General features: G+C 47.5%; 1 protein-coding gene across 1 annotated transcript in view; it reads right to left on the reverse strand.

Annotated features, from left to right (window-relative positions):
• Window positions 1–10,759, reverse strand: part of LOC122554088 (guanine nucleotide exchange factor VAV3-like) — an 85,558-nt gene extending 74,799 nt beyond the window's left edge. Inside the window, exon 1 of the mRNA XM_043698540.1 lies at window positions 10,644–10,759. Within this exon, the coding sequence (XP_043554475.1) occupies window positions 10,644–10,703 (60 nt within the window). The 5' untranslated portion in view covers window positions 10,704–10,759. The remainder of the gene's footprint in view (window positions 1–10,643) is intronic.
• Window positions 10,760–14,698: the final 3,939 nt, after the last annotated feature.

Consider the following 14,698-nt stretch of genomic DNA (forward strand, 5'->3'; position numbering starts at 1 on the left):
CTTTTTCCACGTATGGAGTCAGCTATTACGAGGGGGCATAGCTTTAAATTAAGGGGGGGGTAGGTATAGGACAGATGTTAGGGGTAGATTCTTTACTCAGCGAGTCGTGAGTTCATGGAATGCCCTGCCAGTAGCAGTGGTGGACTCTCCCTCTTTATGGGCATTTAAGCGGGCATTGGATAGGCATATGAAGGATAGTGGGCTAGTGTAGGTTAGGTGGGCTTGGATCAGCGCAACATCGAGGGCCGAAGGGCCTGTACTGCGCTGTATTCTTCTATGTTCTATGTTCTAAAACAAGGTCCCTTTCCTTGGTGAAAACCGAAGCAAATAAACCCATTTAGGGCTTCCCCTGCTACATCTGCATTTTTCCAGAATCTGCCCTCCTATGAGATCTTCAATCTCTCTACTGCTATTAGGGGTCTGTAGAAAACCCCCAATGCGATGGCTGTTCCCTTGCTGTTCCTAACTCCCACCCATACTGACTCAGTAGGCAAACCTTCCTCAACAAACTTCATTTCAGTAGCTGTGATGCACTCTCTGATTAGCAATGCTACACAACCTCCTCTTTTTCCACCCTCCCTGTTCTTTTTAAACGTTCTAAACCCTGGAACATCTAGCACCCATTCTTGCCCCAGTGAAACCCACATCTCCATTAATGGCCACAACATCATAGTCCCAAGTACTCATAGGAATTGGGAGGTCATGTTGCGGCTGTATAGGACTTTGGTCCACAGTAGCCCTTCAGCTCCTAATCCTTCTGACACGAAGCATTATCTGATTCCTCCTGACTGTAAGGCTGGTTTCCATTGACATTTTATCATTTTTTATCCTTTCCTCACGTCCGAGGATTGTACTTCCAATCTCTTAACATTTTTCCTACATGTCCCCTTCGACACTTAAACCCATTATTCTTATTTCCCATTTTAATACTCGGCCGTTTCTTTATATAATTTTGATTAACCCTCTGAGGTCCGGTGTCACCTTCTTCCACACCCACTTCATGGTCCTGACCTTCGCGTGGGGGATGTCCCCTCTTAACAACCGGTCTAAGGCTGGGTGATCGAATCAGGTAGATACCTTACTCGTTAGATTAATCTAGCCAATCAAAGACCTTTATTCTCTATTTTTTTAAGTTGCCAATACCCCCGTACTTATCTTACGGACCTGACCACCAAGGTAATACTTAAAGGTCAATTTTCATACCTTGGTCTGTGCACAAGAGTTACCTGCGCGCCCCATCCCATGGCAATACCAGACAGCCAAAACTGTTGTCAATCCAGGTCACCCGAAATTTACCTTTACCCGGGTCTTATGTACACAAGAGTAACTCGACCGAACCACCACGTGGGCGGCACGGTGGCACAGTGGTTAGCACTGCTGCCTCACAGCGCCAGAGACCCGGGTTCAATTCCCGCCTCAGGCGACTGACTGTGTGGAGTTTGCACGTTCTCCCCGTGTCTGCGTGGGTTTCCTCCGGGTGCTCCGGTTTCCGCCCACAGTCCAAAGATGTGCAGGTCAGGTGAATCGGCCATGCTAAATTGCCCGTAGTGTTAGGTAAGGGTTAAATGTAGGGGTATGGGTGGGTTGCGCTTCAGCGGGTCGGTGTGGACTTGTTGGGCGGAAGGGCCTGTTTCCACACTGTAATGTAATCTAAAAAAAAGTCTTAGTGCCCTTCGCACCGCAGCGAAACAGCAAGTGCTGCTGCAAATCCCGGCCACCCGCGAATGCCCGTCTTGTTTCCAGGGTCTCTCAGTCCGGATGTTGGAATATTGCATGCAATTTGTGGGCGGCACGGTAGCACAGTGGTTAGCACTGCTGCCTCACAGCGCCAGAGACCCGGGTTCAATTCCTGCCTCAGGCGACTGACTGTGTGGACTTTGCACGTTCTCCCCGTGTCTGCGTGGGTTTCCTCCGGGTGCTCCGGTTTCCTCCCACAGTCCAAAGATGTGCAGGGTCAGGTGAATTGGCCGTGCGAAATTGCCCGTAGTGTTAGGTTAGGGGTATGGGTGGGTTGCGCTTCGGCGGGTCGGTGTGGACTTGTTGGGCCGAAGGGCCTGTTTCCACACTGTAAGTAATCTAATCTAATCTAATCAATTCTGGTCTCATTCCTATCAGAAGGATGTTCTAAAATTTGAAAAGGGTTCTGAAAAGATTTACAAGGCTGTTGCCAGTGTTGGAGGGTTTGTTCTACAGGGAGAGGCTGAACATGGTACGTGTATGGAATGAGCTGTCAGAGGATGCGGTGGAGGCTGGTACAATTGCAACATTTAAGAGGCATCTGGATGGGTATATGAATAGGAAGGGTTTGGAGGGAAAAGTGAGGACTGCAGATGCTGGAAATCAGAGTCTGCATCAGACTGGTGCTGGAAAAGCATAGCCGGTCAGGCAGCATCCAAGGAACAGGAAGATTGATGTTGCCCAAAACATCAATTTCCCTGCTCCTCGAATGCTGCCTGACCGGCTGTGCTTTTCCAGCACCACTCTAATCTAGGGTTTGGAGGGATATGGGTCAGGTGCTGGTATTTATTTTGAATACACGGTATAGGTGATATTCCTCTGCTCTGCGTAGGAACTGTGTAATCTACAAGAACGCGTCCCCAAAGAACACAGTCTGCTGATTTCTCAGCAACAAACCCAAACAAGCAGACAAAACATGCCCAGAAACCCTAGCCACTCTCCCCTACATCAAAGACATCTCAGAAATGACTGTCAGGCTACTCAGACCCCTTGGCATCATGGTAGCCCACAAACCCACCAACACACTAAAACAGCAGCTAATGAACTTGAAAGACCCTATACATACAACAAGTAAAACTAATGTCATTTACAAAATATCGTGCAAGAACTGTAACAAACACCACATTGGACAAACAGGCAGAAAACTAGCCACCAGGTACATGAACATCAACTAACCACAAACATGACCCTCTCTCACTAGTATCCTCACATACAGATAAGGAAGGACACCACTTCAACTGGGACAACACATCCATCCTAGGACAAGACAAACAGAGACACACACGAGAATTCCTAGAAACATGGCATTCCAACCAGAACTCAATCAACAAGCACATTGAGTTAGACCCCATCTACCACCTCCTGAGAAAAGGAACAGGAAATGACATCACCAACCAAAAGAAACTCAAACATATAAATAGAAAGCAGGAACCATCAGCAGTGCTTCACCTGGAGGCCCACTGAAGATGTTGCCTAGTATGGTGACGAAATGTCTGGAAATGAACCCTCCAGCTCACTGAGCAAACCTACAGCCAGAACCTCAACATGAGCTACAAATCTTCTCAAAACTTGCTAACTAAAAGGGACCCAGGGACAACTTTTTCACACACAGGCCGGTATGTGTATGGAACGAGCTGCCAGAGGAAGCGGGAGAGGCTGGTACAATTGCAACATTAAAAGGCATATGGATGGGTATATGAATAGGAAGGGTTTGGAGGGATATGGGCCGGGTGCTGGCAGGTGAGACTAGGTTGGGTTGGGATATCTGGTTGGCACAGACGGGTTGGACCGAAGGGTCTGTTTCTGTGCTGTACATCTGTATGATTTGGAATCATGGGAATTATTGTCTTTCAATGCTAATTGGTCATTTCAAACACTGACAAATACAAAACTTACAGTAAAAAAAATTAAAATACAATCACACTTTCATCACACACCTCATCTTCAGGTCTGCCTGGTGCTGCTCCTGGCATGCCCACCTGCACTGTCCACTGAACCAGGGTTGATCCCCCGGCTTGGTGGTAATGGTTGAGTGGGGGATATGCCGGGCCATGAGGTTACAGATTGTGCTGGAGTACAGTTCTGCTGCTGTTAATGGCCCACAGCGCCTCATGGATATCCTGCATCTGGTTCAAGTCATTAACTGTTGGTGCAGCTTTCAGTCATTGTAATCCAAACCAGGTTTCCACAGTAAAACATCAGGCAATTAACCAGAGAACTTTCTTTTAATGATGAACAGGTGTGGAATCGAAGGAGCCTGAACCCTTTGAACACCAGAGCGGCTGCTGTTTAACAGGTTCCCACATGCTGACAGTCTGCAGCCCATCCGTGCACCCAACTGTTACTGAGCAGCTTCATTCTGTTTTGCTGTCAGACCCGATTCCCTGAAATGGTTGTTGGGCTGGAAGCTGCTACATAAAGTCAGCTGTACGGAAGTGCCAGTGTTTCATAGACTGAGAATTGAGGTGAGTAGCTCACCTCCTGACTCCCTCAATCCTTCACTTGCCCTGGTATAAATGTACCAAATGTGTGCCCAGCACCCACACTTTGGCCCATTCATCAGAGTCTTTGATTGTACGATACATCACCAAGGCCCCAGCACTGAGATTTCTGGAATACCACTCATTGCATCTTGATCATTTTGTGCTGACTCTCCCTTTGCTGTGAGCTAATCAATCCAGTGTGCTCCATGAATCTACCCCCCCCCTCAGGTATCTACTCTGATTGATGAGTAAACCTTGATGTGGCAACTTGTCAAATAACTTCTCCAGGTCCGAGTGAGTCAAGTCTATAGGAAGTGAGACAGATTCTCACCCATCCATGTTACTCTTTACTTATTTGTTACAATAAAGTTACCATAGAATTCTTCATTAAGGTGGAGAGTAAAGTCATTAATTCCAAAACTGGAATTGAGAATCAAAATAGAGGGAACTCGCAGGGGGGGGGGGAAAGAGGCACAAATTGGTGACAGTGGATTGGGGAATACGCTGAAGGGGTTAACACATAAAGGTTCACACTGAAGGGGGCATGAATTGCAACAATTATTTGGATCCATCTAGCAGAATATTAAATGTGGAGAGGTGACTCAACCACAGCTTAGAAGAGAAGTTAGTGATGGCATTAGGGCCAAAGAGGAAACATATAAAATTGTCAGACAAAGCAGCAACGTTGCCTCGGCTAACACCAGGAAAAGCAGGACTGTCCATGAGGAGAGATTAGCTCATTGGGACCTGCAGGTGCTGGAGTCGACGATGAGGTGGGGTTCTGATCGAAATATTTAAAACTCTAACAAGGCTGGACAAGGTAGATCCAGGGAAGAGAGTGGCATTCTTGAGGAAGTGTGGCACTCCCTCAGTACTGACCCTCCGACAGTGCAGCATTCCATCAGTACTGACCCTACGACAGTGCAGCACTCCCTCAGCACTGACCCTCTGACAGTGCAACACTCCCTCAGTACTGACCCTCTGGCAGTGAAACACTCCCTCAGCACTGGCCCTCTGACAGTGCAACACTCCCTCAGCACTGACCCTCTGACAGTGCGGTACTCCCTCAGCACTGACCCTCTGACAGTGCAGCACTCCCTCAGCACTGACCCTCCGACAGTGCAACACTCCCTCAGTACTGACCCTCTGGCAGTGAAACACTCCCTCAGCACTGACCCTCTGACAGTGCAACACTCCCTCAGCACTGACCCTCTGACAGTGCGGCACTCCCTCAGCACTGTACAGTATCTACATGGTTACTGTGTCTAATATCTCGACCGAAAATGTGTCAAGGTCATTCCATTGAGAAAGGCTTCTTGCTCCCACTGTGTGACAGCTCAGATCGCGACACCGTGACTCACTGAAATGTCGTATTGCTGAAATCACAGAGCAAGGCTAAGAAGCAATGTTATCCTTTATTCTGCGATATGAGCAGCAATCAATCTCCAGTCCATCTAGGAAGTGTACAGTATGTCACATACTGGACAGAGGCTTTACCTGGGAGCTATAAATAACGCAGAGGGAAAAAAAAGTCAACAGCAGGAGTTCCAGCAGCGTCTGTTACTGATCACCATCTTGGGCCAGAGCTGAGAGTGCACAGCACAGTGACTGAAAATGGACTGACTGCCACCAGGAAGGGGAAATTCAATTAATCAGGAGCAGGGGCAGGGGAGTCACTCAGTAAGAGACCCCCAGAGGGGAGTGTCCTTCAGTAACACAGACCCCGAAGATGGAGGGCAATGGGGAGTCACTCAGTAACAAAGTCCCAGGGGAGCAACTGGTGGAGGGAGTCACTCAGTGACATTACAAGTATTGCTCAATGATGATAGAGAGGAGGCTGTTCAGCCCATCTCTGCAGTACTGTCTCTGAAGGAGCAATTCATCAAGTTGAGGGAATGAAGCCGGACAGGAGGCAAAGCGACAGCATTTTACTAAGTGACCACAACACCATTTTAAATTCCCTCAGTAGCAGCAGTGTGTACCATCTACAAGATGCACTGCACAAATTCACCAAAGTTCCTCAGACAGCACCTTCCAAACCCAGCTCCTTCCATCTAGAAGATGGAAGATACACAGGAACACCACTCCCTGCAAGTTCCCCTCCAAGCCACTCACCATCCTGAGTTGGAAATATATTGCCGTTCCTTCACTGTAGCTGGGTCAAAATCCTGGAATTCCCTCCCGAAGGAAATTGTGGGTTAACCCACAGCACATGGACTGCAGTGGTTCAAGTAGGCAGCTCACCCCCACCTTCTCAAGAGGGGGCCCAGTCAGTGACACCCACGTCCCATGAGTGAATGAATACAAAATGTCTGCCATGAGGGATCCTAATAAAAAGCCTTACTAATGCGTAGTAAACATCAAATGTGTTTCTCCTGATTACAGCCTCAAAACATTTGATCAAATTGTTCAAACACAACCTTCCCTGACCAAATCCATACAAACTCTGATAAATCCAGATCTCTCCAATTGCAAATGTATTCTGTTCCTCAGAATTCTTTCCAGTAAATTCCCCATCGATGAGATGGGACTGACTGGCCTGTAATTCTCTGGTGCCCCATGTTGTGATATTTGGACAATGATGGCAGTCCTTCAGTCCTCTCGCACCTCACCTGTGAGCAGAGAGGATCACTGAGAGAGCCCCTGTTACCTGCTCCCTTGCTCTCAAGAGCCTGGAATGCACATCAGGGCCTGCAGATTTTTCTTTTTTAGAGTTGTAAACCCTCTGGCACATTGCTCTCTCTGTTAGCTTCTCCTCCTATTTCACAGTCTTCCATCCTGATATTTATACCTGAACTGTTCATTTCCATTGTGAAGACTGACTCAATGAGGACTGTGCCCATGTCCACCAAGACTTATTCTGGACTCACTGTTTCTCTAGTTATATTGATGTTCTTTATATATTTAATGAAATTGAGTGTTAGAGTCCTCCAGTTCAGAGATAGGCCCTTTGGTACAAACTGGTCCATGCCCGCCAAAATGTCCGCCCACACTAACCCCATGTCCCTGTACTTAGCCCATATCCTTCCAATCCTTCCCTGTCCATGTATTTAACCAAATGCCTTTTAAATATTGTTACTCTACCTGCCTCAACCACTCCCACTGGCAGCTCATTCCATATGCGGACCATCCCCTGTGTAAAAACATTGCCCCTCAGGTTCCCTTTGTTCTTTCCCCTCTAACCTTAAACTGATGCACTCCCTCAGCACTGACCCTCTGACAGTGTGGCACTCCCTCAGTACTGACCCTCTGACAGTGCCCACTCCCTCAGCACTGACCCTCTGACAGTGCGGCACTCCCTCAGCACTGACCCTCTGACAGTGCCCACTCCCTCAGCACTGACCCTCTGACAGTGCCCTCACCTTCAGCACTGACCCTCTGACAGTGCCCTCACCTTCAGCACTGACCCTCTGACAATACCAATTCCTTCAGCACTGACCCTCTGACAGTGCCCACCCCTCAGCACTGACCCTCTAACAATGCCCTCCCCTTCACCACTGACCCTCTGACAATACCCATTCCTTCAGCACTGACCCTCTGACAGTGCCCACTCCCTCACCACTGACCCTCTGACAGTGCCCACCCCTTCAGCACTGACTCTCTGACAATACCCATTCCTTCAGCACTGACCCTATGACAGTGCCCACTCCCTCAGCACTGACCCTCTGACAGTGCCCACTCCCTCAGCACTGACCCTATGACAGTGCCCACTCCCTCAGCACTGACCCTCTGACAGTGCCCACCCCCTCAGCACTGACCCGACAGTGCCCACCCCCTCAGCACTGACACTTCGACAGTGCCCACCCCCTCAGCACTGACCCTCTGACAGTGCTCACCCCCTCAGCACTGACCCTCTGACAGTGCCCACTCCCTCAGCACTGACCCTCTAGCACTGCCCACCCACTCAGCACTGACCCTTTGACAGTGCCCACCCCTTCAGCACTGACCCTGTGATCTCCTCCTGATAGAGAGAGGCCAGCAGCACACTGAGACAGCGTGGAGGTCTCGGGGCACCTGAAGTCTGGTTTAATAATTAAGGCGCTTCCATCTGTTGGTAATTTCCGTTGTTAAACAGTGAAATATTCTCTGAGGGTCACAGCACAAACACAAGTACCAATGAATCAGGAAGTGGTCCACAAACCTTTTCCTCTTTATTGTGCAGCCAGCAAGCTGTACATAAGAAACTCAGAGAAAACTTAGTGAAATGCCAGCGATAATTTCTCATGCTAATCTCATCTCCTACTCAGGAGATTAAGGCTTCACATTCTACACTCAAGGTCTCAGCACAAACACCACATAGGGAGTGCCGCACTGTCAGAGGGTCAGTGCTGAGGGAGTGCCGCACTGTCAGAGGGTCAGTGCTGAGGGAGTGCTGCACTGAAGGGGGTCAGTGCTGAGGGAGTGCTGCATTGTCAGAGGGTCAGTACTGAGGGAGTGCCGCACTGTCGGAGGGTCAGTGCTGAGAGAGTGCTGCACTGAAGGGGGTCAGTGCTGAGGGAGTGCCGCACTGTCAGAGGGTCAGTACTGAGGGAGTGCCGCACTGAAGGGGGTCAGTGCTGAGGGGGTGCCGCACTGTCAGAGGGTCAGTGCTGAGGGAGTGCTGCACTGTCAGAGGGTCAGTGCTGAGGGAGTGCTGCACTGAAGGGGATCAGTGCTGAGGGAGTGCCGCACTGTCAGAGGGTCAGTGCTGAGGGAGTGCCGCACTGAAGGGGGTCAGTGCTGAGGGAGTGCCGCACTGTCAGAGGGTCAGTGCTGAGGGAGTGCCGCACTGTCAGAGCGTCAGTGCCAAGGGACTGTGCTTTTTTTTGTTGTTGCTGCCTTTCAGTTGAAACATTAAATCAAGGTTCCCTCTGTTGTCTTAGACGAACAATATTCGTCCCCAGTTAATTGAGGAGTGGGGTAATTCTGCCTAGTGCTGTCAGCTTATAACTTTGAACTGATTGTGTTGTCACCATGGTGATGCTTTTTGGATCTTGCTGTGCACAAATGTGCTGCTGTTTTTCCTGCTCTACCACACTGACCACACTGAAATGTACTGAGCAATTAGCTGTGAATCACTTGAGAAGCCCTGAGGTAACGCAAGGCATTACAGAAATGCAAAGTGCTACAGGAAACATTATTAAACAGGAAATTCAGAAGGGCACTGCACTATAATTAGCAATTTCTCAAACTGAAGTTTTCTTTAGTGTTTTTCTGAATATCTTGTTGTATTTGAACTGATAATGCAGACTCTCATGGTTTGAGAATTGGTAGTGTGTTTTGGACAGCTGAACAGAAAGGTCTCAATCCCGACAGGAATACTCATGTTTGAGCTGGTGGGTCTCGTCAATTGCTTCACTCAATTCCAGGGACCATTTCCTTCATCTTCCATCATCTCCTAAGGTAGCTCCGGTAAGAGAAATGCAGTTGCTCACCAGTCTGTGAGATCAATCAATCTCTATCAAGGCTTTGATGAGGTTTCACATTCTAGTGATTCTCTCATATTCAAGTCCATCTGGCCAGAAATGAAAAGCTCCACCAACACAGAACTAGCTACTGGTTCATAAAACCAAAATCAGGACCACTGTAGTCCCACCGTGGGGGATGTTTCCAGCGCTGGAGTTAAGATCAGGGACCCTGTTGTTGCTGTAATTCATGATCTGTCCTTGGGTAAACAGCAGATACACTTTCAGTGCTCATACAAAGCTCAGGAATATCCTGGAGAATCAGTATATGGAAACGATGCTCAGGACACAGGCAGACACAGGACTGGTGAACTTTCGTGGAAGGAAAGGTGAAGAACCATATAACTGCAATCTTTCCATGGGTTTATTAAATGTGGGATTGTGCTCCACTTTCCTAATCATTTCTGAACAAGCTCATTCTCCTGTGTGCTCATTCCCTATAAATATCTGAAACATCTTCATTTCTTCAACAGTAATCTCTCTCCAACTCCCTCAACAACCAATGGTGTCAAAGACAACACTGAAATGGTGTCAAAGATCGTTAACATAATTGTATCTGAGAATCTCCTTGCCCATTGTATCTGAGAATCCTGAATCAGTCAGCAGGTGAAGATGAGAACTCCCAATCCCTCTGTACTAACTACTGAGGAGTCAACATCTGCGAGTGTGAGTGATCACTGTTCATGTTAATTAGCTGAACTCTTGCTGTGTGCACACTGACACAGGAACAATTCCTGATACTAACAGATACTAACATCCAACAAAGATTGCAGAGGGAACGAGTATATTATACTTTGCCAACATATTAACATTGACAGGAGTGGAACACAGCGATCTTTCACAGAATCGTAAAAACTCTATAAATCCCTGATGAGCCAGCAGCAATGCTCCAACTATCACAATTGCTAGCCATAACTGATCAAACAATAACGTAGCAGCAATGTCCCATCGGCCGACACAGGAAACAACCCAACCTTACCTTTGCAAAATCTCGAACATCGAAAAGGTCAAAGGCATCAAACAGTTCACTTTTCCGCATCCCAAAGGTGTCACAGCATGTGGTGAGAAAGGTCCGAATGTTCTTCAGACAAAGGAACTGGAAAAAAAGAAAGAAACAGCAGCTGAACACCAGCTCCCATCAGCAACACGTACACAGCGATCCTTCCCAGCCAGTAACCAGATAGGTAATGGGAGAAGTTAACACCAGAACAGAAACAAAATGCTAGTGAAAGAGGGAGGGTTTATGAAACATCTTAAAGGAAGAGAGAGAAAGAGACAGAGATACACTGAGAAGCAGAGAGGTTTAAGGAGGGAGTTCCAAAGTTGAGCAGTTTGGTTGAATGTTTCGGGGAAATAGGAACAAGACACATACAAGAGGCCAGAATAGAGCAGGACAGAGAGGTCAAAAGATTATGGAGCTAGACGAGGGAACAGAAATAATGAAAGATGTAGTGTCTGGAGGGGGTTACAGGAATAGGGAGGGGGTGTAGGGGGCTAGAGGAGGTATTAGAGATAGGGCAGGGTGCAGGGAATGAAGAGGTGACAGAGACAGGGAAGGTGTTTGCAGATGGAGGAATGGAATTTGTGGCTGAATTGAGGTTTACTGTCAGTGATGGCCCCAAGCTGAGTTCTCCAGGATCACTGAGGGTTGTCCATGTTTCCAGATTAGTGGGTGGCACGGTGGCACAGTGGTTAGCACTGCTGCCTCACAGCGCCAGAGACCCGGGTTCAAATCCCATCTCAGGCGACTGACTGTGTGGAGTTTGCACATTCTCCCCGTGTCTGCGTGGGTTTCCTCCGGGTGCTCCATTTTCCTCCCACAGTCCAAAGATGTGCAGGTCAGGTGAATTGGCCATGCTAAATTGCCCGTAGTGTTAGGTAAAAGGGGTAAATATAGGGGTATGGGTGGGTTGTGCTTCGGCGGGTTGGTGTAGACCTGTTGGGCCGAAGGGCCTGTTTCCACACTGTAAGTAATCTAATCTAATCTAATCTAATTCCCACCAAAACCAAAACGCGTCTAAAGACAGTCTCAGGAGGAAACCAACTCCAACAAAGACAAGAGGCAAAATAACTAAAGAGCTGGATTTCCACATTATTCCAGAGCCCTGAACTCTCACCGTGCATTGGGATCCTTGAGTGAAGGAAATATCCATATAATGCTTGGATTTGACCCCAGCTCCAAACAGTATTCCTCAGGGATCCAGCATTCCAAAAGAAGGGAACCAAAAATATTGGAGCCAGACTATTCAGGTGATGTCAGGAACATACAAAAATACAAAAAGGAGCAAGAGACCATCGAGGCCTTCAAACCTACTCCACCATTCAATATGATCATGATCGATTATCCACTCCCAATAATTCTCGACCCTGTGCCCAACAAAAATCCATCCTCATCTATCTGAAAAACATTACTGACAACCCCTCTCCACCCCACCCTCTCCTTCACCTGTGCCCTGACCAATGAAGGCAAGCATGTCATATGCTTTCTTGACCACCCTATTCACTTGTGTTGACGCTATCAGGGAACTATGGACATTTTCCCCAGATCATTCTGTCTGTTGGTGCTTCTAAGGGTTCTGCCATTTATTGTATACTTGCCTTCTGCAATAGATCTTTCAAAATGCATCACCTCACATTTGTCCCGATTAAACTCCATCTGCCATTTCTCTGCCCAAGTTTCCAGCTCTTCTTTATCCTGCTGTGTCCTCTGTCAATCCTCCTCACAATCAGCAGCTCCCCCAATCTTTGTGTCACTTGTAAGCCTACTAATAGGAGTCTTATAAGGAGTAATAGGGGTGTGGAACACACTGCCCGCAACAGTTGTAGACTCACGAACTTTAACGGCATTAAAGTGATCATTGGACAAGCATATGGACGTACATGGAATAGTGTAGGTTCGATGGGCTTCGGATTGGTTTCACAGGTCAGCACAACATCGAGGGCCGAAGGGTCTGTACTGTGCTGTAATGTTCTATGTTCTAATCATGTCACATATATTGTCCTCCAAATCATTTAAATACATTACAAACAACAGCGGCCCCAGTACTGATCCCTGTGGAACACCATTTCCAATTGGGAGACACACCCTTCCACCGCTTTCTCTGCCATCTGTGACTAAGCCAGCTCTGTCTCCATCTTACCAACTCACTGTGGATCCCATGTGACTTCACTTGTATCAGTTTGCCATGAGGGACCTTGTCAAAGGCCTTGCTGAAATCCATACAGACAACATCTACTGCCCTGCCCTCATCAATCATCTTTGTTACTTCCTCAAAAATTCAATCCAGTTTGTGAGAGACATGACCTTCCCTGCAGAAAGCTCTAAGGGGAGGCTGGACAAACTGGAATGGGGGATGCTGAGGGGCGACTGATAGGAGTCTATAAAATTATGGGAGACATAGATAGGGTACAGAATCGTTTTCCCCCAGAGTTGAAATGTCTAATACTAGAGGGCTGGCAGGCAACTAAGAGGGGAAAGTTCAAAGCAGATATGAGGGGCAAGTCTTTTTTAAACACAGAGTGGTAGAGGCAGATACGATAATGGTGTTTAAGGGGCTTTGATATAAACACATGAATATGCAAGGAATGGAGGGAAAATGGACCAAGGACAGGCAGAAGGGATTAGTTTAATTTGGCGTCATATTTGACACAACATCGTGGGCCGAAGGGCCTGTTCCTGTGCTGTACTATGCTCTATGTTCTAAAGCCATGCTGCCAGTTGTTGACTGGTCTATATTTTTTCCAAATGCAAGGAAATCGTCTGCCTAAGAGTCTTTTCCAATAATTTCCCTACCAATGACACAAGGTTTCCCTACCAATGACACAATGACACTGGCCTGGAATTTCCTGGATTATCCCTGTTGCCCTTTTTAAACAAAGGAACAATGTTTGCGATTCTCCAGCCTTCTGGGACCTCTCCTGTGACCAAAAGGGACACAAATATTTAATCAAGGCCTCAGCAATTTCCTCCCCGTCTCCCTCAGCATTCTGGGATAGATCCCATCACTACCTTAATGCTTTTCAAAACACCCAACCCCAGCTCCTTTTTATATCAACACACCCCGATGTAAATTACTCATTAAGGACCTCATCCACTTCCTCTGGCTATGTGCATACGTTCCCTCTTTTGTCCTTGAGTGAACCTATACTTTGCCTAGCCACCCTCTTGTTCTTTTATATATGTATAAAATACGTTGGGGCTTTCCTAAATCCTGTTTCCCAAAGACATTTCACAGCCACTTTTAGCCCTAATTCCTTGTTTGAGTTCTTCCCTGCTATTATTGAGTTCTTCAAAGGCTCTGTCTGTCTTCAGTTTCCTGAACCTTACATATACCTCCTTTTTCTTTTTGACTAAGCTCTCAATTTCTCGTCATCAAGATTCCCAAATCTTACGACCCTTATCCTTCATTTTCATAGAAGCGTGCAGGTCCCGAACTCTAATCAGCTGGCCTTCAAAAAGTTCCATCACAACCAATATGAATTTACAATCAAGAAGTGTGATGCTGGAAAAGCACAGCAGGGCAGGGAGCATCCAAGGAACAGGAGAGTTGATGTTTCGGGCATAATGTGGTGTTGAAGGGCTTCTTGATGAAGGATTTAACCCGAGACTTTCAACCCGAGACATAACACTAGCGCTTCACCAGAGGCTCACTGATGATGTTACCTAGCATGGTGACGAGACATCTGAAAACCAACCTTCCAGTTCAGTGAGCAAACTTACAACCGGAGGATTTAGATGTTTCAGGCGAGATAGAGAGGGCTGTAAAGGAGGTGGGGGAGTGGGAGAATATCCCAGCTGTACTGAGGGAGGACACTTTGGAGGGCTCTCCCAGCAAGGCATATGGGTGCAGCAGGGGAATAGGAAGGGTGCTATCACTTTGATGGGATTGTACCACAGGCCTCCCAACAGCCAGCGGGTGAGAGAAGAACGGATATACGGACAGATTATGGAAAAATATGGAAACAACAGGATTATTATGGTGAGTGGTTTTAATTTCCCTGACATTGCCTGGGACTCCCTTATCACCAGAAACT

Source organism: Chiloscyllium plagiosum, chromosome 11 (assembly GCF_004010195.1).
Source record: "Chiloscyllium plagiosum isolate BGI_BamShark_2017 chromosome 11, ASM401019v2, whole genome shotgun sequence".
In the NCBI taxonomy this organism is placed as follows: Eukaryota; Metazoa; Chordata; class Chondrichthyes; order Orectolobiformes; family Hemiscylliidae; genus Chiloscyllium; species Chiloscyllium plagiosum.